The 22,299-nt window shown below is 46.5% G+C and overlaps 1 protein-coding gene across 5 annotated transcripts in view; it reads right to left on the bottom strand.

Moving 5' to 3' along the window:
* The window catches only part of REEP1 (receptor accessory protein 1), a 113,140-nt gene that overhangs the window by 21,207 nt on the left and 69,634 nt on the right, over window positions 1-22,299 (bottom strand). For all 5 annotated transcript variants that reach the window (XR_009534403.1, XR_009534404.1, XM_060117985.1 and 2 more), the window contains exons 4-5: window positions 14,960-15,080; window positions 12,351-12,464 (exon numbers count right to left, since the gene is read on the bottom strand). Coding sequence is in view for 3 of the 5 variants with exons in the window: in XM_060117985.1 (XP_059973968.1) it covers window positions 12,351-12,464; window positions 14,960-15,080 (235 nt within the window). In the remaining 2 variants the exon portion in view is untranslated. The remainder of the gene's footprint in view (window positions 1-12,350; window positions 12,465-14,959; window positions 15,081-22,299) is intronic.

The following is a 22,299-nucleotide window of genomic DNA, read 5'->3' as shown; positions in this document are numbered from 1 at the left end:
CAGAAGTATCTTGGGGGCAAGGGAGGGAAATCTATTCCTGATTACTTTAATCTTTCCTTTTTCCTGGCTAAAACTCTTAGAAAATTGGACTTTAAGAAGTAAACTGTGGGGACTTCCCTGGTGGCACAGTGGTTAAGAATCCACCTGCCAATGCAGGGGACACGGGTTCGAGCCCTGGTCCGGGAAGATCCCACATGCCGCAGAGCAACTAAGCCCATGCACCACAACTACTGAGCCTGCGCTCTAGCGTCTGTGTGCCGCAACTACTGAGCCCACGTGCTGCAACTACTGAAGCCCATGCACTTAGAGCCTGTGCTCCGCAACAAGAGAAGCCACCACAACGAGAAGCCCGCGCACCACGACGAAGAGTAGCCCCCGCTCACTGCAACCAGAGAAAGCCTGTGTGCAGGAACAAAGACCCAACGCAGCCAAAAATAAATAATAAAAGTAAATTTTAAAAAAAGTAAACTGTGTCACTGAATTTTCTACTAATCTGAGATCTTTTTTGTATTTCAATTTTAATTTTATTGATGTAGTTTTTTCATTTATATTTAATTACTACATTTTTCTAATTTTATAGATGGATTCAAGATATAAACCTTAGGGACTTATATGTACTTTTATGTACATATTTATATGTATATGTACTGTAAATATTTTTTTTAATTTTTACAGTTAATTTTTATTGGAGTACAGTTGATTTACAGTGTTGTGAATCTGAGAACTTTAATTCCTCATCCTTCCCCCAATTTGTAAGGAATAAGAAATCCATGTAGCTAACACACAGCAAATTTTCTACATTTTGATGCTTTTCTTAATCAGAGGAGGGAGTGTGTTCCTGGGAAAACCCAGACCTTTAAAAAGCTGATATTCTAAGTAAAACAATTTACCACTAAAAGAATACCTGCCATCAGGGCCCACAGAACCCCGATTCAACAGTTACTAAGTTTGGTTGCAAGCCCTTGACGAGGTCTTCTTTTCCAGAGGGTCACACAGGGGAAGGGACACCAGTAACAGGGACACAGTGACAGGAGGGGGCTCCAGCAGAGCACAAAGTTTAGCCCACCTCACCTCACATGGTTTCTACTGCCTGCAACTGATAACAATGAGAATAAAGACAAAAGGCTTTAGTGAGTCAGGCAACTGATAACAAAGCCGCCAGCATAACCACATTTCCCACTGGCCATTCAAGTATTTGAAAAAAAAAAAAAGGGTTAGTACTTCCTTCTAAATTCCCACAGGGTTCCCACCTTGCTAAAACAGTGAACCTCTACCGCTATACATGCTCCACATCGAGGCCAAGCAGGCTCCTTCTCAACATGCTGGATGAAGGCAAGGGCCTCGTCTGTGACATAGAATTGGATTAACAAACAAAAGAGAGAGAAAGAATCCTTCCCACCATAGCATCAATCGTCAAATTCAATTCATTCTCCAGGCATGAAACAAACAAACCAAAAAACCAAATAAGTTAATTGCATGTTAGATGCTACCAAATCAACACAATAAGAGGCTCTGGGAGGAGGCTGACTGGGCCTCGGCTCTGGGATTAAAGCACATGTACACACACAGCTGTCGGGAGGAGAGACACCTGGCTCCGATCCAGACCATGGGCCGATGGACACAGGTGGCTGCTGGCCTCCATCCCCAAAGGGATCAGTCTGGAGTTAGTCACATCTCTCAGCGGGGTTACCTGCCCTTCTCTGAGGTCCAAAGAGGAGACAAAAGGAAAGAGTCGAGCCACCTGATAAAGGGGAAAAGAAAAAAAAAAAGCCATGGGCACCAAAACCTACAAAATGGGTTGACGGGCGCCACGCTCCCCTGGCCTCCTACATTCACTCACTGACTTCTTCATTCCCTCTTTCGCAGCCAAGGCTGATGGAGTGATCCTGAAGCGCTGAGTGAAGCCCCGCAGGGGAAACAAACATGAAGAGGAAACATGACACGGTTCCTACTCGCAAGGTTCTCACAGTCTGGCTAAGGCATCGCAAGACACAAACGCGTACAAGACAGCAAATGACAGACGACAAAACATACGACAGGAGCTCAGGGGACGGAGAGAGCACTGTTGGCTAGAATACCCGGGGAGGCCTCGTCCAAGGGCTCAGACTTGAGCGAGGCAAGGGCTGCACCATCAGAAAGACAGGGGAAGGACACTGTGGCCAGAGAGTGGTTGGAGCCAAGGTGTGAGAGTGGAAAACCCGGGTGCATTTGGGAAACTGAGATTGAGCCAGTCTGAGCAGAAGAGGCTTGGGTGCTGGTGACGAGTGGGAGATCAGTCTGGAAAAACTGTATTTTGCCTAAACTTGGCCTTCGATGAGAGCTCCACTGAAGGTTTCTGGGTAGTGAGCAAAGTGAAGCCAGTGGGGTTTTAGAGTCGTGAGAACATTCTGGACACACTGCGTGGCACACATGGAGAACGGCCCCTGGTATCTGCTCTGCCTTCCTTCCTCAGGTTGGAGCTGGGCACGTGGATGTCTGCAATAAAGACCGGAAGTGCCCTTAACGGGAGATGAAGTGCAAAAATGAACAATAACTGGTGAGGGAAGGCCCGTTGGCAACACCGGCCAACACCTCAGGCCAGGCTGGATCTGAGGTGCTGACAGCAGCTGCTGAGGAGATGAGGACCTGGATCTGGGAAGTGAGACACGGCTGTGCAGGACAATGCCAGCAGGCAGATGAGCAGAGTCCCTGTAAAGCACAGCAGGGCCGGGTCATCTGAGTCAGGCCAGCACCCAGGTGATGGGGTTTGGGGGTCACCGGGAAGGACTCCACACGCAGCAGCTGTCCAGCCCTCATGTGTAGAAGGCCACCAGCGAGACCCAGCTGGAAGCTCTGCTTGGTCCAGGCTTCCTCCTTGGAGAGGCCAGGCCCTGAGGGGAGGTTAAAGTGGTGGCAGATCTCTCTTCAAGGAGTAGGAGTGGGGTAGGGGACCCAAAGGTGGGGCATCCACAAGACAAATTTGCTCAGTGAAAAGTGGAGCTACATTTACAACTTCCCACTTTATCACAGTGATAATGCTTTGTTTATTTGTTTTGCTTTTCGATATCCTAATTTCTTTTTTTCTTTTTACTGAAGTACAGTTGATTTACAATGTTATATTAGGACACAGTGATAAAGCTTTAAAGAAACTATCTTTAGTCTCTGAAGGTAACTTGCGACCCACCACCTGCATTTAAGCGTGGCCCCAGCCTTGCCTCAAGGCAAAGTGGGAGCCTGCCTTGGGGGCAGTTGCTGGCTGTCTTTTGCATATGGATGTACCTTCTTAACTCCTAGAGGTGCTCCAGATAAAATGGTCAGAAGAGCAGGCAGACAACCTTAAAAGTACCCTGGGCTGGGACTCAATTCTCAGGGGCTGACAGGCATCTCTCAGGCTCTCAGCCATGGGGCCTCAGGGCCTTGGGGGTGTGATCCAAGCAGAATGTGGTCAGGAACTGTCAGTTTAGTGTGAGCTCGGCATCTAACAGCAGCATGACCTTGGGTAGCCGCTCAGCACTGGGATCTCGGTGTCCTCCCCTGTGAGGTAAGTGGCACCTAAGGCTCCTTCCTGTCCTAACAACCCACAGGTTGACATTCCTCTCCCTCTCGGTGGGGTTTGGGGCAGGGGCTCACGTGTTATACAGACGCTGCCATTCAGACACTGCTCACCTCAAGGCTGAACAAGGAGGCGGAAGTTGGGCCCAGAGCAATGAGGGACCTGAAGCCCAGGGTGGGCGAGTGCCTTGCCCAGGGCCACACAGCACAGGCAAGGTGGACAGGGAGGGATGAGGGCACAGGCAACGCCCCAACTGTGCCCAAGCTACCGCACCACAGAGAAAAGACGGGAAAGATCCACACAGGCAGGAGACAGCCTCCTCTCCGCAAGTCTGGACTGTAAATAACTTCCCAAGGCCAGCATCGGACTTGTTTCTCTTATTGGTTCAACCGTGAGTGAAGATCATGATCAACCTTACAGAGCAAACGGACACAGGAGAAGTGACTGACAGGTGCCTCGGCATGAGCTCTACCTCCTGGGAAGTCTCTACGGACATCGACTCATGACTGGTGTGTGGCAAAAACCATTATCATGCCCATTTTGCAGGTGAAGAGGCTGAGGCTCATAGAGGTGCAACAGCACGTGGGGGAGCTGGTTTTTTTTTTTTTTTTGGCCAGGCCGCGTGGCAGGTGGGATCTTAATTCCCCGACCAGGGATCGAACGTGCACCCGCTTCATTGGAAGCACAGAATCTTAACCACTGGACTGCCAGGGAAGTCCTGGAGCTGGGATGTTTTCAACCTGGGTCTGCATATTTCTAAAGCCCACACGTGTTGCTAAGCATTGCTCTCCCGGCTGTGACAGCTAAAAATATGAACAGCCATCCTTCATTCCTTTACCATGTACTGTGCACCTAGTAGGGGTGCAGATAAGACATGGATATAAATGACTACAAGAGGGCCACTGGGGTGCCATGAAGTGAGAGAGCAGTTCCACCAGGAATCTAAGAAGGCTGCTGTGAAGGAGGTGGCTCTTGACCTTGAAAGGTGGACAGGATTTCAAACAGGTGGGAACAGGGGCAGATGAACTAGCATCAGTAGAGGCAGGAAAGAGAAAATTCTAGAAACAGCAGTTGCTATTTCTAGGACAGCACTGAAGGTGGCGCTGTAAGTACAGTATACAAGAACCAGAAAGGTCAGGAGAGACTAGACAGGAAGGCTGGGATCAGGGCCAAACGCACAGGCCTCAAACAGTAAGGGAGAGTGGCAGTGATCCCTTGAGTGGCTACTGCAATAGTCCAAGCTAGAAGGGAGGGTGCCTGGAAGAGGGCCTGGAAGGAAGGAAGGAATGGGTATCAAACGGGTAGGACTTGAAGAGTCAATCGGAGGAAGGAGGAACTCAAAGATGACTGAGATCTGGAGCTTGGGGTCCAGAGAGGATGGTGATTCTGTCATCATCAGAAATCTGGGACACAAGAGGAGGGACACATTTAGAGTCAGAGAGATGCTGACTGAAGGTACCAGGAGACAGGGAGGAGATGTTCAGAGAACCAGAAATGCTGGACTTGAGACCTGGGAGAGGAACCAGGAGCATCATGTGGTGACAGCTGAAGGTGAGGGAAAGGATGAGTGGCTCTGGGATGGAGAGGAGAGCAAGGCGGGGCCCTGGAGAATTCCCCCCAATACTGAGGAAGAGACGGGAGGAGGGAGGGAGAGACAGGAGACAGGAGTCAGGGAGGAGGAGGCGACCAGGAAGGAAGGTGCATTGCCACAGCCAAGTGCTTTCTCCGACCTCCTGGGTTCAACCAGGCTCTTCTCAGAGGTCAGGCAGGCAGGTGGGCTTCTCTCTTTCCACTGGGACCCTCGATGCATCCAGCTACATATGATCTCCACAGGCAAACTTGTAACAGAGATTTCGTAAGTAATATCAGACCAGCAACTCCGCGTTGAGTGCCAGCCCTTCTGCTGACTTGTGAGACTGAGTCTCTTGTTTGTTTCAATCCACCTCACCATCTATGGAGCGGAGTAAGGGGAGGTGACATTCCAAGTAGAAACATCGGTAGGAAGACAGGGTGTTGAGGAACAGAGGCGAGTGTGGTAGAACCTCAGTGGACGAGGCTTGCTTGGTGCTGCTTCAGGTTGTTTTGGAAATAAGCTCCAGTGCAAGCTGATTTGCCTGGGAGGGAAGTATTCCCTACCCTCTACTTAAATTTTTTCAGCAGTTGTCCATAACAGTTTATGTAATCTTGGTGTTTAAATGGTTGCCATGGTGAACTTTAAATATTAATTTTAGGTCACACAGTCCTAGCGCAGAGGCTGGGAAATGTTCCTCTGAGGGGTGAAGGGAAGCACGAAACTTCCTAGAGTCCTCAGCCACTTAGATTCAGCAGACGTAAGTGTGCGAAGCCAGACAAGGGAGACACAGGGATCCAAAAGGGATGGCAGTCTTCTCTTCTTCCTTGGAAATACACTCAAAGCATGAGTGGATACAGGGGGGTTTTATAAAAAGAAAAGTAACACCCTGCCCTCTGATTAATCGTAAACAGGTAGTTTTTGCTTTTGTCTATTGTGGGTTTTTTTTTTGGCAAGAAAAAAAACCAAAGGCAAAGGCAAACAACTCCAGTCTGGTCAGAAGCCCCAAATCACTAGGCTTATGAACTTTCCAGAATGAGCTTCTGGTTCCAAGAATAAAGTTCCATGTTGTTTGAAAGCAGGATTTTTATTCAAGCAAGAGGTTTAGATAAAGCAATGATGGATAAAAAATAAGGATCAGAGGGAGAGGACATTTTTTTAAAACTATTTATGCTGAACTGTTTAAAGAGTTTGTTTTTAAAGCAAAATAGAGTGGGAATTTTTTTTTTTTTTTTTTTTGCAGTACGCGGGCCTCTCACTGTTGTGGCCTCTCCCGTTGCGGAGCACAGGCTCCGGACGCGCAGGCCCAGCGGCCATGGCTCACGGGCCCAGCCGCTCCGCGGCATGTGGGATCTTCCCAGACCTGGGCACGAACCCGTGTCCCCTGCATCGGCAGGCGGACTCTCAACCACTGCGCCACCAGGGAAGCCCGGAATTTTTTTTTTTAATGAGTGGGAAAACACTATAATTTATCTCTCTGTGATTGTGCTTAGATGTTCAGATGCTAGGGCTATAACCAAGGCTTGGCTATACCCTGGTGGCCACTGACCATAACTGCAGGCAAAGTACCTGAGCTTTGGCTGGCAAGTCAGCAAAGTGGAGGTCATGCTGTCCGGGCAGAAGATGAAGAAACGAAAGATCCACCATGGGCAACGCTGTGGGCTGAGTCTCCATCTCTGGGATTAAAGCACGTGAACCTCATATACAGAGGCCCCAAAGGGCTAAGTGGGTAAGGGAGGGGCCCTTGTCAATGCAGAGCACCGCAGGCAAGAAGATGGAAAGAAGGCAAAGGAGAACCCAAGAGGCTTAACAGAAGGCTTGGGACAGTGCTGCCCAAGAGAACTTTCTGCGATGGTGCGAACGTTCTATCCCTGTGCCAGCCACCAGCCACACCAGCTGCTGAGGACTTGAAAGGGGGTGAGTGAAGACTGAGGAATTGAATATTAAAATTTACTTAATTTCAATTAATTTAAATTTAAATAGCCACACGTGGCAAGTGGCTACCATTTTGGGCAGAGCAGGATTGGAGGCATCAAAAAGTTTATTCTTCAGGGCTCCCCTGGTGGCGCAGTGGTTGAGAGTCCGCCTGCCGATGCAGGGGACATGGGTTCGTGCCCTGTTCCGGGAAGATCCCACATGCCGCGGAGCGGCTGGGCCCGTGAGCCATGGCCACTGAGCCTGCGCATCCGGAGCCTGTGCTCCGCAATGGGAGAGGCCACGGCAGTGAGAGGCCCACGTACCACAAAAAAAAAAAAAAAAAGTTTACTCTTCAGATCAATCAACAAGGTTTAATGGGTGCAAAACACCAGACAAGTTAGCAAAGTTTGGTTTTTGGTTTGGGGTTTTTTCTAAGCAAGAAACAAAGGAAGAGAATCTATAGTCACTCATGGCCAGAAGCTCACAATCTAACAGGAAATACTAGATTCTAGGGGGGAAAAATCCCACACACAATCTGGGGAAGAAGCATCCCTAATTCACAGAATGCCGGCTTTACTTAGACAAGCTGTCTTAAACAGGTGACTTTAATAACACCACTGGCAGCACTGAAACTGTTCTAGGGATAGAATCTCCAGGGAAAGTAAAAGCGCATTATTTTTCAAGTTATGAGACAGGTAAAAAGCAAGGTTGGTTTACCAGGCCTGAGAAGTGGGCGGGTGGAAGAGACCTAGGATATGGTTCACATGTCAAGGGGGGGGGTTTTGAAGATTCTTTTTATGTGGACCATTTTTCAAGTCCTTATTGAATTTATTACAATATTGCTTTTTTTAAATGTTTTTATTTCTTTGGCCATGAGGCATGTGGGATCTTAGTTCCCCGACCAGGGATCGAACCCACACCCCCTGCATTGGAAGGTGTAGTCTTAACCACTTGACCGCCAGGGAAGTCAGTTTTAAAACTACCTGACAGTTTTAAGTAACTTTTAAGTAAGTTGGGTTTTTTTTTTTTCTTTTTTTGCGGTACGCGGGCCTCCTACTGTTGTGGCCTCTCCCATTGCAGAGCACAGTCTCCGGACGCGCAGGCTCAGCGGCCATGGCTCACGGGCCCAGCCGCTCCGCAGCATGTGGGATCTTCCCGGACCGGGGCACGAACCCGTGTCCCCTGCAGACTCTCAACCACTGCGCCACCAGGAAAGCCCTACCTGACAGTTTTAAAACTCTTGATCAATTGGTTTTTCTCACTATTGTTTCTCTTCCCATGAGAATGTGTTTTGCTTAACTAATGCGTTTCTAGAGCATTCATTTTAAAAAGAGAGAGATTTCCAATTCTAGTCTTAAAAAGACATGGGGCTCAGTTTTCCCTCTGGGTGGAATTACTGGCTGGGAAACAGCTAATATCTAAGCTCAGAGCCAGCCAAGAGACTAGGGACACTTAGAAAGAAGGTACTAGCGATGTGTGTCCCCTAGGAAGGAGATAGAGCAGCTTTTGCTGAAAGAAAAAACGCATCACTACTTCCCGGGGACAAGGATTAGACCTTGGGGAAAACTGGGGCGTGGGCTGGGGGTTAATAGGCCTGGGGAGAAATTTCCAATGTGTAATTTTTTTTGTTTTAGCTTTTCTATTCTAAGATAAAATATTAACATTAATAACAACTTATATTTGTACAATGATATGGTTTACAAAGCTTCTTCACACTTCATGATGATCCAAAAACCCTGCAAACATTCATTTTTTTAGAGAAAGGGCTCAGGGTTCAAGGTTATAAGGAAAAAAAGGATTAACTAAAAGTGTAGGCAGAAGATCTTTCATTCTTCTGGTTAAGTTCTGCAGTTTCCTCCTGGGGAGCCATCAAAGGATGAAAATTGAGCAGATGAGGAAGGAGTGACCCCCCTCATCCGGTCACCTGGTCCCAGCCTCCCTTCAGTCTGTCTGAACTCAGAGAGAGGCTCTCAGTCACCTCACCCTCTCTCCTGCAACTGTTTGGCTAAATGCAGTGGATATGTACAGTGAGAACTGATTTGTAGCTTGAGGGTGTTTTCTGGGAGGAGACAGGCAGGGTCCAAGAGATGTAAAATGGAGCCATGAGTAGGGCGACCATAAACCCCGGTTTTCTTGGAACAGACCTAGTTTCTTCCTGTTGTCCCAGCATAATAATTACAGCACCCTTTCACTCTCAGATGTGTCCTGTTTGAACATTATATGGTCACCCTAGCCACTGTGACTGGGCAGTGTCTTTTTTTCACAAAATTGCTTTGATTGTTCCCCTGGGGTAATCGACAAGGTCGTTCTGGACTCAGCTTTCTCATTCTCAAGGTTAAGGCTTCTAAGGAGCTAAATCTGCATCCCAGGAATGTTTAAGAAGTTAACTGTTTTAACCCTAATCACCTCTGGTGTATGGTTCTGGATGGGCCCTCAGGCAGTGACCTGTAAAGAGTTGGCTGTTTATTTTATTTATTTATTTTTTAAAATATATTTATTTATTTTGTTTATTTATTTTTGGCTGCGTTGGGTCTTTGTTGCTGCACGCAGGCTTTCTCTAGTTGCGGTGAACGGGGACTTCTCTTCGTTGCACTGCAAGGGCTTCTCATTGAGCTGGCTGGAACCCATGTCCCCTGCATTGGCAGGCAGATTCTTAACCACTGAGCCACCAGGGAAGTCCGAGTTGGTTGTTTAAAAATCATCTGGGGAACTTGTTAAAAATAGAGATTCAAGGGCTCACTGCCTGAGATTCTGATTCAGCACATCTGAGAATCTGTTTAAAAATGAAAAACAAAGCCTCCCAGGTGGTTTGGTTACTAAAGCCAGATTTGAACCCAGTGGGGACTTATCATCCTTTGGCCGCGGCGTGGAGTGGTCCATTGTTACTATGGAAACCACTGATCTATCCCTCAGCCAGGTTGAATTTTACTTCTTCTTTTTCTTTTCTTTTTTTTTTTTTTTTTTTAAAGAAGATGTTGGGGGTAGGAGTTTTTATTTATTTATTTATTTTTGCTGTGTTGCATCTTCATTTCTGTGCGAGGGCTTTCTCTAGTTGTGGCAAGCGGGGGCCACTCTTCATCGCGGTGCGCGGGCCTCTCACTATCGCGGCCTCTTGTTGCGGAGCACAGGCTCCAGACGCGCAGGCTCAGTAGTCGTGGCTCATGGGCCTAGTTGCTCCGCGGCATGTGGGATCCTCCCAGACCAGGGCTCGAACCCGTGTCCCCTGCATTAGCAGGCAGATTCTCAACCACTGCGCCACCAGAGAAGCCACTTCTTTTCTTTTTTAAAGTACACATCTGTTTCAAAAATAGAGGGCATTATTTTGGGGGAAGAATAGTGTTTTCTCTCTCAAGATATTTAGAGAGGAAAAGCAAAGCCCCCACAAGGCAGAAAATTTTCTTGTCTGAAACCAAATTCAGCAGGAAGCAGGCGTCCCTCACTACTGCAGCCCAACTAGAAAGAACTAATGAGCAGTTATTTTCTGAGGCAAGTTTCAGACTATCTAGAGCTTCCTTCATGTTAGTTGTAAGGTGCCCGGCTGGAGGCCTAGGCTCACGGGCTTCCCGGTGGTCAGAGGGACTGGTGGTGACTGGCCAAGACGGTATCAAGACTCAGGAGGCTCCAGCTTGAGGCAGACATGGAAAAGGACGGCCCTACAGGATTACCATAAGAATATAATTTACACACATGGCTGAGTGGCCTGGTGACCCGTACTGAGCCACACTGATAAATATACCACACTGATGCTCTGCAACTGAGCTGAGAAAAGAGCAGTAACCTATATTCCTTCAGGTGCAGAAGCAAAGAAGATGGGGTGGAGAGAAGGCCTGGGAGGCTTCCGTAGCTTTATGTGTCAAAGTTAGCCCGATGAATTCAGAATTTAGCAATTCTGAGTTCTCTTCTTTCAGCTTAAACACAAAAGCCTAAAACGATTGCATCTCAAACAGAAGGATATTAGAATTCACTGCTCTTTGTAAATCCTGATACATCTCCTCCAGATACCAAAGCGGAATTTCCCCTCCAATGATACTCAATGGGATTCATCACTTTGCCAGCTACTATTGTACCTAAGGTGGACAGGGACCCTCCAGGTACCAGCGGAACACTTCACTATGGTTCTGTGTTACAGAAGCACCTGGTCCTTCTCTGAAATAGGAATCACTCCCCTTTGGTTCTCCTGTCTCCCCGCCAGCCTTTGTCTGCAGAACTCCTTGACTTTATGTGGAAGGTGCTTTTCAAACTCCCAGCCCCGTGTGCTAAGTTTTTCTCCCAGTAATGCTCCTAAAGTTCCTCTCTCTGGTTCAGGGCCCAGAAAACCCAGCTCAGTCCCCCGACCCAACTGGCTATCAACACCCTCCATCCCACCATCCACCGGGAGCCCATGGAGCACGAAGATCTGTATTAATCGTCCTCTCCCAAACCCTTTCACAGCTCTACCCTCTCTTTCCCCCAAACCCTCACATCGCCACCCAGGACTCATAGCTTCCCTTTGCTAATACAGCTCACCTCCCAACCATTGTATCTCTCCAGACGTAAGCATAACTGCCTTTCCTCCACCCTCAGCCAACTGTAGACCCCTACTCTACCTGTAGATTTGGAGGAAGGTGTTGTCACCAGGAAACACTAGGGCAATCTGCTGAATTTACTCTGAGAGTAAACATCTACCAATTTGATTTTTCAGGGCTGAGCACATAACGAGAAACTGACAAAACACAAGGAGAATGTGATGGGAGAGGAAGCTGGGAAGGAACACGGAGGGCCTTTGAACAGGGCTGGGTGGAAAAAAGAAGGAAGGAATTGCTTATATCACAATATCCCACAAGACCAGTATTTATTTCAAGCCTCCTCTATCTCTAGTTACTGCTGCTACACATATCATTGTCCTCCACGTTTGAACCACTCAACTTATTCTAGGACCCTGGGTTCCTTCCCCTGGATCTGTGGGGCCATGTGAGCATGGAGTGCACCCACTCACTCAGGTAATAAGTCTCTGCACCTGTCTATTTAGGTGACTCTCCCAGCGCACCCTGGGAAATTGCAGAGAAGAGCTCCCTCTCCTCCCCTTCTCTGTTCTCTGCATCCAAGGATTACACTCCAAGTACTTTAGAGGTTCTTAACAGGAGACCCACAGATGAGTTTCAGGGGCTCTGGGAACCCCTCAATATTGCATAAATCATTTGTGTGTGGCGGTGTGCAGTTTTCTGGGGGCAAGATTCACCCTTTTTCCCCTCAGATTTTCAATGGGACCCCAAAAAGGATGAGGAACCTGATTGGTCCTTAGCCTGTCTCTGGGCAAGTTACAACCATGGTGGTCAGGTCCCAGCATGGTACCTTGGAAGCAGCCATCACCGCCGCCGTGGCCGCCACGTTCAAGCCTCGCTTCCCAAAGTGCACAAGGGCATCATAACTTCGGTCTTTTGCTTGGACCAGGCAATCATCGATTTCCTGTCAAAGGAAAACAGAGGCACACTGAGTTGGAAAGCTCAAATAAATCTCTGTTTTTTCTCCCTTCTCCTGAGCGCTGAGCTTGGGGGCTTGCCCAATCACTGATTCTCTCTGGCATTGCCACTAACTGGCTGTCAGACCTGGGCAAGGACTTACCCTCTATTCACGGTTCTGCCTTCTGAAAAATGAGGACCCTGGTAGCACCTAACTTGTGGAGCAAGGTGAGGATTACATGCGATCATTCCAGGAAAGCACCTGACACAGTGGCTGGTTTCAATAACCAAGAACCATTGTCATCTTCCTTATCTCAAGGAGGTCAGGCCCCAGCAGCTCTGAAATTCTGTTATTCCATAGCTATTTCATACAATATCCAAATCCCTCCCCATGTATATATCGATGGGAGGGATTAGGACATAGAAAGAAATAGGTGTTATTTTTGTTGACAGAGAAGATCATTTTACAGATAACAAAATAAAAACAGAAATTAGAAGTCATCCAGCATCATACCACAAGGTAAAGGTGAGATGGGAAAGAGGACTGACATCTACTTCAGGGACCAAGACCAAGTAAGATATTGGTTTAGTTCAAATTTGAATCAACGTTGGCTCATTCTTTTCGTTTGTTTGGTTTGGGTTGTTGTTGTCACTGTTTTAAGAAAACAGCTGTTTTGTAATCACAGGAGCTCATTGCAGAGTTCAGTCAATGACACTTGGCCTCCATTTCATTTGAGGTTCAGCACATCGGTGCACTTCCTTCGCTTTGAGGTATGCAGGTGGGCAGTCAACCCCCTGCCTTGTCCTTGTTTAAGTTTCTTCAGGAAGTCACAACACTAAGTTTCCATTGTGACCCCTGGCTGACTCCAGAAGTGATTCTTGGCAGCTCTTAAGAGTCAGTCACCTTCGTTTCAATGGAAATTACACTGGCAGCTTCAGGGTAAGTCCAGTGTTTGGAGAAAGGGAAGCAGGAAGAATAGAGATTTGATAACCAGGTCGAGACAGGGATTACCCTTCCTCAAAATCCACCCTCTGAGATGGGAAGTGTGTCCTAGTTCCTAAACGGATTCTCAGAAACGTCTACAGTAGCCTGCTCATCCAACCGATATACTCAAAGGCTTCCCCTGGAAGTCCAAAGTATCCAACTTTCAGAAGCAAGAGAAATGAATATATCAAGCCACCAACAGTGCTCCTAATTCACACTGTAGAATCCTACCACACAATCAGTTTAGAAAGTCATATAATATCATTAATGAATTATACAATATTGGATCCAGTAATTTCACTCCTGAGAATTTATTCTAAGATAAGAAGTCAACAGAAGGAACTATATATATACTGTGTGTGGTGATTGTCGTGGGTCATTAGGAAGACCAAGTGAAAAAGGATGATATGCCATGGTGTCTAAGATCTCAGAAGATAAATATTGCATCTGCTCAGCTTTTTTGTTGCTGCTTTTTGATTTGGAGTGTTTTTTTTTTTTTAATGTACGCTTAAAATTTTATTTTAAAGAAACGTTTCACAGACTGGATTGAACTTAAAAAAGGAGCTACCAAACAAATTAATAAGACAGAGGTCATGTTTTGTTTTAGTGGTCTCGGCATCTATTACTGTATGAAATCTTAAGAAAATAATGGAATAATCCATTGAAAGCAAATCCGGCAAATTAGGTTCAGTGGAGATGTTAAACAAAAAATAATTTTATAGACAGTGACATTATCTTATAAGTAGCTTAAATTTCTTTTCAGGAGGTGTAAGTTGTAATTCCTCCTTGAATCCTTAGTTATTGTTGACCCCTTCCTGCAATTTCTCCCTATCTTATTTTTTCCATCTCTGACAATAGACAAACCTACATTTTCATTTCAAGGATGTATGTGAAGTACTGTGAAGCGAAACAAACACAAAAGATAAATAGCATGAAACAAATTATTATGACTATTCTCAACACTTCCTGACTGATAATTACTAAAGTAGCAGGTATTTCATTGGTAGCATACATTTTATCATTGAACAATAAAGCAAACGTACTAGAAATTTATTATATTCCAGTCTCTGTTAGTAGCTATCTGGGTACAAGTTCAAATCATTTAATCTCTCTAGGTTTCAACCTTCCAGTTTATGTTAAATTTTTAAAGTATTTTAATAGTCTGTGTAAAAATCCTATCTGCAAAAGGATAGGGGCTGAGCCTGATAAAAGGAAGGAAATTCAGTCTGGGGAGTTGAATTATGAGTGAATCTTTTCTGTTTTTTGTTTCAATGTATGGAACTGTTTTACAATAAATAATGATGAATAATATCCTTTTGAGAATTTCACCATTATTTCTAAGCAGGTCATAAAAATAGACTTAAAAAAGAAAGATTAGAAGGAACAAATGTTGGAGGGGGGAAATAAGAGTCAATTAAGAGTCTCCTGCAATAAAACAACCTGCCTTTTTTTTTTAATCACTTAAAAATTTTTTTTCACTCGCTGGAAGGCGTGCAAGGCAGAGCAACATAAATTACCTTTTCTTTTGAAGACAGCGTGGGATGTACAAACTTCCTATAGAGGAGGCTGGAGCCTTTTGTGTAGGGGGACAGCAGCCAGGCTACAAATGCTATTTTTAGTTCATAATAGAATGGAAACCTGGAGAGAGATGAGAAAATACACATTCCATTAGGTTCCATTAGGTTCTCTGAGCCTTTGAAACATGAGACCTGGGGGCATAGACACCTCTCCTGCCTGCACACGGCCGACTGGCCCCCAGATTCCCATGAAGGTGTATGCACACACAAGCACATCCAAGGCACAAGCCCAAGGCCTCTTGAAAGCCAGTTCATTTTTTTTTTTTTCCCTCTTTGGCCATATGGCTCAGCTTGTGGGATCTTAGTTCCCCAACCAGGGATGGAACCTGGACCCTCAGTAGTGAAAGCACTGAGTCCTAACCACTGGACTGCCAGGGAATTCCCAAAGCTGGTTCGTGTTTTCTTTTGTTGTCAAGCAAGCCAGGGACCTGGGGTCTCTCCAGCAATCACCCTATGACCATGCTTGACAACAGCTGGAGCCTCCTTCCGAGCTCTGCTCATTTCGGCTGGAGCCGGGGCTCCTGTAGGCCCAGATGCCACAACCAGCCATGCCCAATTTCCCAGTCATTCACTCTTCACTGGAGGCCAAGAAGGCACAAACACAGGATTTACAGTAGGGATTTACAGTAGGGCGGAGCTGACAAAGAATCGCCAGACTGAGAATGAAAGCCTCCCCTCCTGGCTATCTTCTTAGTCTCCAAAAAGGCAGGGATAGGAGCCCAATTCTTGACAGGAAAGAGGATGCTACTCACCCTGCTCAAATCAACAGCAGGCTGGCGGGGAGGAGGGAAGGCATCAACTAGGAGTTTGGGGTTAATATATACACACACTACTATATATAAAATAGATACCAACAATGACCTACTGTATAACACAGGGAACTATACTTAACATTTTGTAATAACCCATAAGAGAAAAGAATCTGAAAAAAATTATATATATATATAACTGAATCACTTTGCTTACACCTGAAACAAACACATCGTTGTAAATCAACCACACTTCAATTAAAAAATTAAATTTAATTAAAAAAACCAACAGCAGGCAAAAAGGTCTTGATCTTTTTGGTGCCAAAAGAAAGAAGAGTTCAGGGTACAGGTAACATACGATTCTGAAGTTTAAAGTCCTGCATGCCATTTGTTTATGCATCCCATAAACACTCACCCGGCATCCATAGGTGGCAGCTGGTGCTGAGCACCAAGGAGACAGTGGGAAGCAAAGAAGACCTGACCCCTGCTCTCTTGGAGCTTCCAGTCTAGCGGGAAACATACAAGGTTCTGGCGTCCTTAGAACTGGTAGTCCAGTCAAGGAAACAGACATTGCTCAAATCATCACAATTAATATAGAATAGCAACCTGAGACAAGTGCCATCACGGGCCTCTGCTAACCCATGTGGTGCCTCTGCACGTGTGAGAAAAAGCCAAGTCCTTCAGCTGGATGCAGTCCTGCGAGCACATGGCTCGCAAACAGGGCTTCATCCGAATTTCAGCTCCACTCACCTCCTTGGCCAGATATCTTGTGCTATGAACGACCTGTGCAGCCATACTTGGCAGGCCGGATATGTATTAACCATATTTTTACATTTTCTGTACTCTGATGCTTTGACATCTTGGGACCTTGCTGACTCTGGAGAGACTGCCTCTCCCATGGAAACCACAACACAGTCTCTTGCCCACACTTCCTGCCTCTGCTTCCTGATCAGCCCCGTGCTTCCCCATGTGGCTCTGCACAGCGGGCTGTACCTCTAGGGATCTGTGAATATAACGAACTTATTCCTTCATGAGAGTCATTTCTGTGTCTGCATGTCTTACCAGACCTGAAAACAAAGTCTGGGTACCATTAAAACAGATGCGATGAGGGAAAGTGACACCTGGGCTAGTCTGAGGAATCAGAAAAGTAAACCCTTCCAGGCATCCTCCCTGATAAGAGAGCCAAAGCAAAGAGCGATTTCTAGCAAGTCGTTTCAGAGCCCTTTAACTCTCACATCACTCCAGTCAGCGGCTCCACCCCCTCCTCCGTTCCTCATCCTAGTCCACTGCCTTCTGCTTCTGGCAGGCCCTTCCTGAATATTCCCTTAGCAACTAAAGGACACTTTCATGTCAAGATTGCTTAATGTTTCACAGCCAGAAAAGAGAAGGAGCTGAAAGAACAGATGTGTGCTTCTCCCACAATTGAACACTCTGGTGATGAACAATGAAGGAAGTTTTGTCTGGAAAACAAGTATTTGTCAGCCCCAAGGGACAAATGAACCAGCAAAGCTCAGGCATCAACCCAAGATTCACGGATAATCCCAGGGGGTTCTGTCACACTGCTGCTCTTTTGTTTATTATGTAAAAGACGGGTGTTTTAAAAAATAGGTCATGCATGCACATAGTTTAAAAAATTCTAGAAGTCCAAAAGAGTATATAGCAGAGTCTCCTTCCCATCCTGGATGCTTTTCCAAAAGCATAAACATCATCAGTTTCTTATGCATCCTTCCAGAAGTGGACTAGGGCTAAGATATACAATTGTGTGGGTATATATGACTCCCGTGATGTCCCCCATGCTCACCTAGTGGCATTCTCTGCACCCCCTCCTACACCTTGCTTCCCCCTACTGCACACACACGATTAACAGTACACTTTGGGGATTTTTTTTTTTTTTTTTGGCTGCGCCACGTGGCTTGCGGGATCTTAGTTTCCCAACCAGGGATCGAACCCAGGCCCTGGCAGTGAAAGCGCGGAGTCCTAACCACTGGACCGCCAGGGAATTCCCCAGGCCTAACTCTTCTTTTTTTTTTTTTTTTTTGAATTTTTGAATTTTATTGCATTTTTTTTTATACAGCAGGTTCTTATTATTCACTCTTCTTAATGGCTGTGTATGGGGGCATGAGCATCTACCCAGACCCCCATGAATGGATATTTACAAAGGTTACAATCTTTGGCTTCTACAACAGAGCTGCAGTGAATCTCCTGGAGCGTGCTTCTTTACATACCTATGCCAACGTGCCTTTAGGAAAATGCCCAGAAGTGGAATTTCTGCGGGCATCTGATTTCCAGATAGAGGTTGTACTTCTGTGCAAACGTAGGTGGTACAAGAGTCTGATTCCCCACAGTCACACCCTCACAGTGTAGGAACAACTGTAAGAGCCTGCCCCAGGCTGGGCGGGGGTGTGGGGGGGTGAACATTAGATCCTGAGCAATCCTTCTGGGCTGCCAGAGACCCTTTATTCTCTGGCCAGCGTGCTACTGAGCCTCCTGTTCATCAGGATCTTTCCCGTGTGCCCCATCCATGCTGACGCAGCCTTTGAACACCTTCCTGCCTCCTAACCTTCTGGCTTCACCTCCCAAATCTTCTCTTGTCAGGCTGGCAAAGCATCTCCAATGACCAACTGGGGTAGCAGACTTCACTTGGTGGTCTCCAGACCACCAAGATACCTCCCTCCCTGGCATCTCTAGACCAGGACACAGAGGGCTCTGTTGTATTCCCCTGTCCGCCTTGGGTGATGGGGCTTCCTTTGAAGCGAAATCAACTAGTTACAGAAGAATCACAATGGAATGGGTTTGTTCCTTGGGCAGAAAGCTGACATGAATATCCAGAGAAGAAAAAAGGAAGAGGTTACAGCCTTCTAATTCTCGACCTTTCCAGGACTTTGGTTAAAAGTAGGCTCCTTTAGAGTCTTAGTAGCAAAACTCGAATCTCAAGACTGCCTCCTACTGTTAGCAATCACTACGTTTTCTTTCCATTTCTCTCCTCAAGCTTTTTTCCTGCCCCACTTTCAACTCAAAGATAACAACTAGCTTATTGATTGATTCATTCAGTTTGGAAAATTCTGTTGAAAAGCTATGAGGTGAAAGGTCTGTGCTAAGCAGTACAGGGAAACCAAAGCTAGGTTAGGCATGGCCTCGCCCTTAGGGGTTTATCATCTAGCAGGAGAGCGGAAACCAATAGGTGACCCCATAATGTGCACTGTGATATGGAACAATGTCTTAGTGAGGATCAAGAGCCTTGCTTCTCTCCAAATCTCCATCTGCTGCCCACAAACATCCACTTCATAATTCTTACTATGTACCTGGCATCAGCTCAACCTTGGTAGGCCCAGAGCAAATCTCTCAAAAGTCTCTACACATGACTCTCTGGTGGGTGAGGGCCCTCTCCCCTTTGCAGATTCATGTGAGGAAATGAGCTTAGGACTGAGTGGGCCTCAAGTTTTAGTCTAAGTTGCCAGTGACTGCCGGTAAGGCATGCGGGCCACCTGAGGAGGTCCCTGGGGATGCCAGCTGCCCCTTGGTATCAAAAGAAGCTGAGAGCTACTGCTGAAATCTAAAGCCTCACGCCACAGGACATAAGTGGGAAACCTCCCTACCTCTCTACTGTGGAATGAGATATCCTGGGTAGGAGTAAAGACTGTGTATCTTAGCCAGGACAGGAAAGGAAGGGAAGAGTATGGACGGAGGGAGGCTAGACAGACAGAGAGACAGAAAGACAGACACACACACACAAACACACACGACAGCGGAGAAAAGAATCCTGCCCCTAAGCCACCAACATAGAAGAATAGAGGACAAGAAGAGGCACCTACTTACTTTTTAGTGTATTGTTTCAATTTTATTTTGTCATGTGTATTTTATAGTTTTTAAAAAATTAAATGAAATCACTTACACAAACTGTGAAAAAAGCCACCATCCTATCTCTTCTGTGACCATACACAGTTGCTGTTTTCATCAACATAGAAAGTTTTTAGAAGTTACCAATGAAGAGGGAACTGCCCTGGTGGAGGGGTGGAGAGAGCAGGATGGGGATGAGTGAAGAGTGACGGGAAGCGCATACACATGAGGGGTGACCTCCCATCCTGGAAGTAAACAAAAGTTAAAGAGGCTTCTAGGAAGCCAGAAGGTGCAGGACTACCCCGCCCCCTTTCAATTATAAACAGAGCTCAGAGCAGCTGAGTTGGTGTCCATTCCCTGAAAGGGAAAGAGGGCCCTGTGTCTGATGGGTCTATCCCGTGTCCATTCCCAGGGTGAGAGGGAGGGTGGAGAGGAAGGACTCTCCTAGGAGGAGACCAGGATCTGTAATACCTGGAGGTTGGCAGGAAAAGAGAAAGCAGGCTGAGGGTGTGTCCAGGCTGTGAACCGAGGCAGGCAGGGAAGGGCCCCAACGAACCATTCCCTGCAGAAGCAGAGCCCACGGTGCCCGGAGAGAGGCAAGGGACCCTCACTTTCTACCCAGACAAACAGTCTGGACAGCGCCAGTTCAGAGGCACCAACGAGGGACCAGATGAGGCCTCCACGTGGGTCAGGAAGAGAGGGGGATTCTACCCATACCTGTACACATGCTCCAAATACCCTAGTTATCAGATGCCTTCCTGTGGCATGCAGCACATGACCTTGATCCTATGGCCTTCCTCCCCATGTTACCCACAAATATGTTACCTTATGTAGCAAAGGGATTCTACAGATGTAATTAGGGTAATTAATCAGCTGATTTTAAGATAGGGAGATTATACTTGATTACTGAGGTGGGTCTAATCTAATTCCCTGAGACTTTAAAAGCAAATGCAGAGATCTTTCTCTGGCTGGTAACAGAAGAAGATGGAGGTGACATGCCATTGTTGGCTTGAAGATGACAGAGTGGCACACGTCAAGGAAATGGGGACCTCAGTCCTACAGCCACAAGGAACTGAATTCTGCCAACAACCTGAATGAGCCTGGAAGTGGAATCTCCCCAGAGCCTCCAGATAAGAGCCTAGGCTGACCCACATCCTGGTTTTGGCCTCGTGAGTTCCTCAGCAGAGTTCTCAGTTGACTCTACCTGGACTTCTAACCCACAGAAACTGTGAAATAATAAATTTGTATTGTTTTAAGCTGCTAAATTTGTGGTAATCTGTTACTGCAGCAACAGAAAAGTAATACACTGGGACTTCCCTGGTGGTCCAGTGGTTAAGAATCCACCTTCCAATGCAGAGGACGTGGCTTCGATCCCTGGTCGGGGAATTAAGATCCCACATGCCATGGAGCAACAAAGCCCACGCACCACAACTACTGAGCCCACGCACCACAAACTACAGAGCCCACACACCACAACTAGAGAGAAGCCCACACGCCTCAGCGAAAGATCCCACATGCTGCAATGAAGATCCCGCAACCAAGACCCGACGCAGCCAAAAATAAATAAATAAATAAATAAATAAACACACAAAAATTTAATTAAAAAAAAAAGTAATACATCTCCCAAAATCAAAATCAAATCAATCCCAGAAACAGTTGTTGAGCACTTATTAGGCATGAGACTAAAATTCCAGGGCCATGGATAAAACATATTCTAGCTACCAGGGAGCAGCATATCCATCATCAGGCAGGACTTCCACCCAGGAAAGAGTAGCAAGGCTGAAATGCCAGAAACCCCCGGGAAAGAGCTCATGAGACTAACGCTCTCCCTGCTTTGTTCATGATAAGGGACAGGAGGACAGCAGGAGGCCACCTGGCACCAGATAGAAGGAGGGCATCATTAAGAAGGCTGCACGACATGAAGTGCTGGCCATGCTCTTTAATCGACTATACAACCCTCACTGGGTCTGGCCTGTTCTCCTCATCTCTGCAGGACAGACAGGAACCTCCCCACTGTAGCTCTGCACAAAATGAGGTCCACCTCCTAGTGCCAGCCTCTGAGGTCTGGGGAAGACCAAAAAATGGCTCAGTAGAGTTCCGTCTCCAGTCCTGGAGTCTCAGCCCCGTCTTCAGTCTGTTGTTTATCTGGGCACAGGACAGGGCAGAATGGCACAAGCATACTGAATTAGGTAATCCAGATTCTTTCCTTCCAGCTTCAGGCCATAATAGCTGAGACATCTATCTCTCCCAGTAGAGATGAAAGCCAGGCTCCATCAGGGGAAAAACTACACACTGAGGTCATTAAGGCCACTGACCCAAGACAGGATTCAGTGAAGTAGTGTTCAGAGAAGTGGATGTCTTTGATCTAGGACATCCCAGAGGGTAAGTCCAGGCTAATCCTTTTTGGGGTAAGAACTTTTTTTTTCCCCCAAAATGGAAATATCTTTATTATTTTCCCTGATGAAACCTGATCATGGTAAAACATTCATACGACACAGCAAATGTGAAACTGACCCCATGATCCCAAGTTGCGGAAATAACCTTTGCTAACAGACAAGTATTTTCCACACTATTTTTAGTACACATTCACATGTGCACAAACTCAGACCCTTTAGATACAAACAGGATACTGTATATTATTCACAGCCTCTTTCAGCTAAGACACAATATATGAATACAAACACCAAGCTTATG

The sequence above is a fragment of the Mesoplodon densirostris genome, chromosome 14, assembly GCF_025265405.1.
Source record: "Mesoplodon densirostris isolate mMesDen1 chromosome 14, mMesDen1 primary haplotype, whole genome shotgun sequence".
NCBI lineage: Eukaryota > Metazoa > Chordata > Mammalia > Artiodactyla > Ziphiidae > Mesoplodon > Mesoplodon densirostris.
This window is presented reverse-complemented; position numbering and strand designations above follow the sequence as displayed.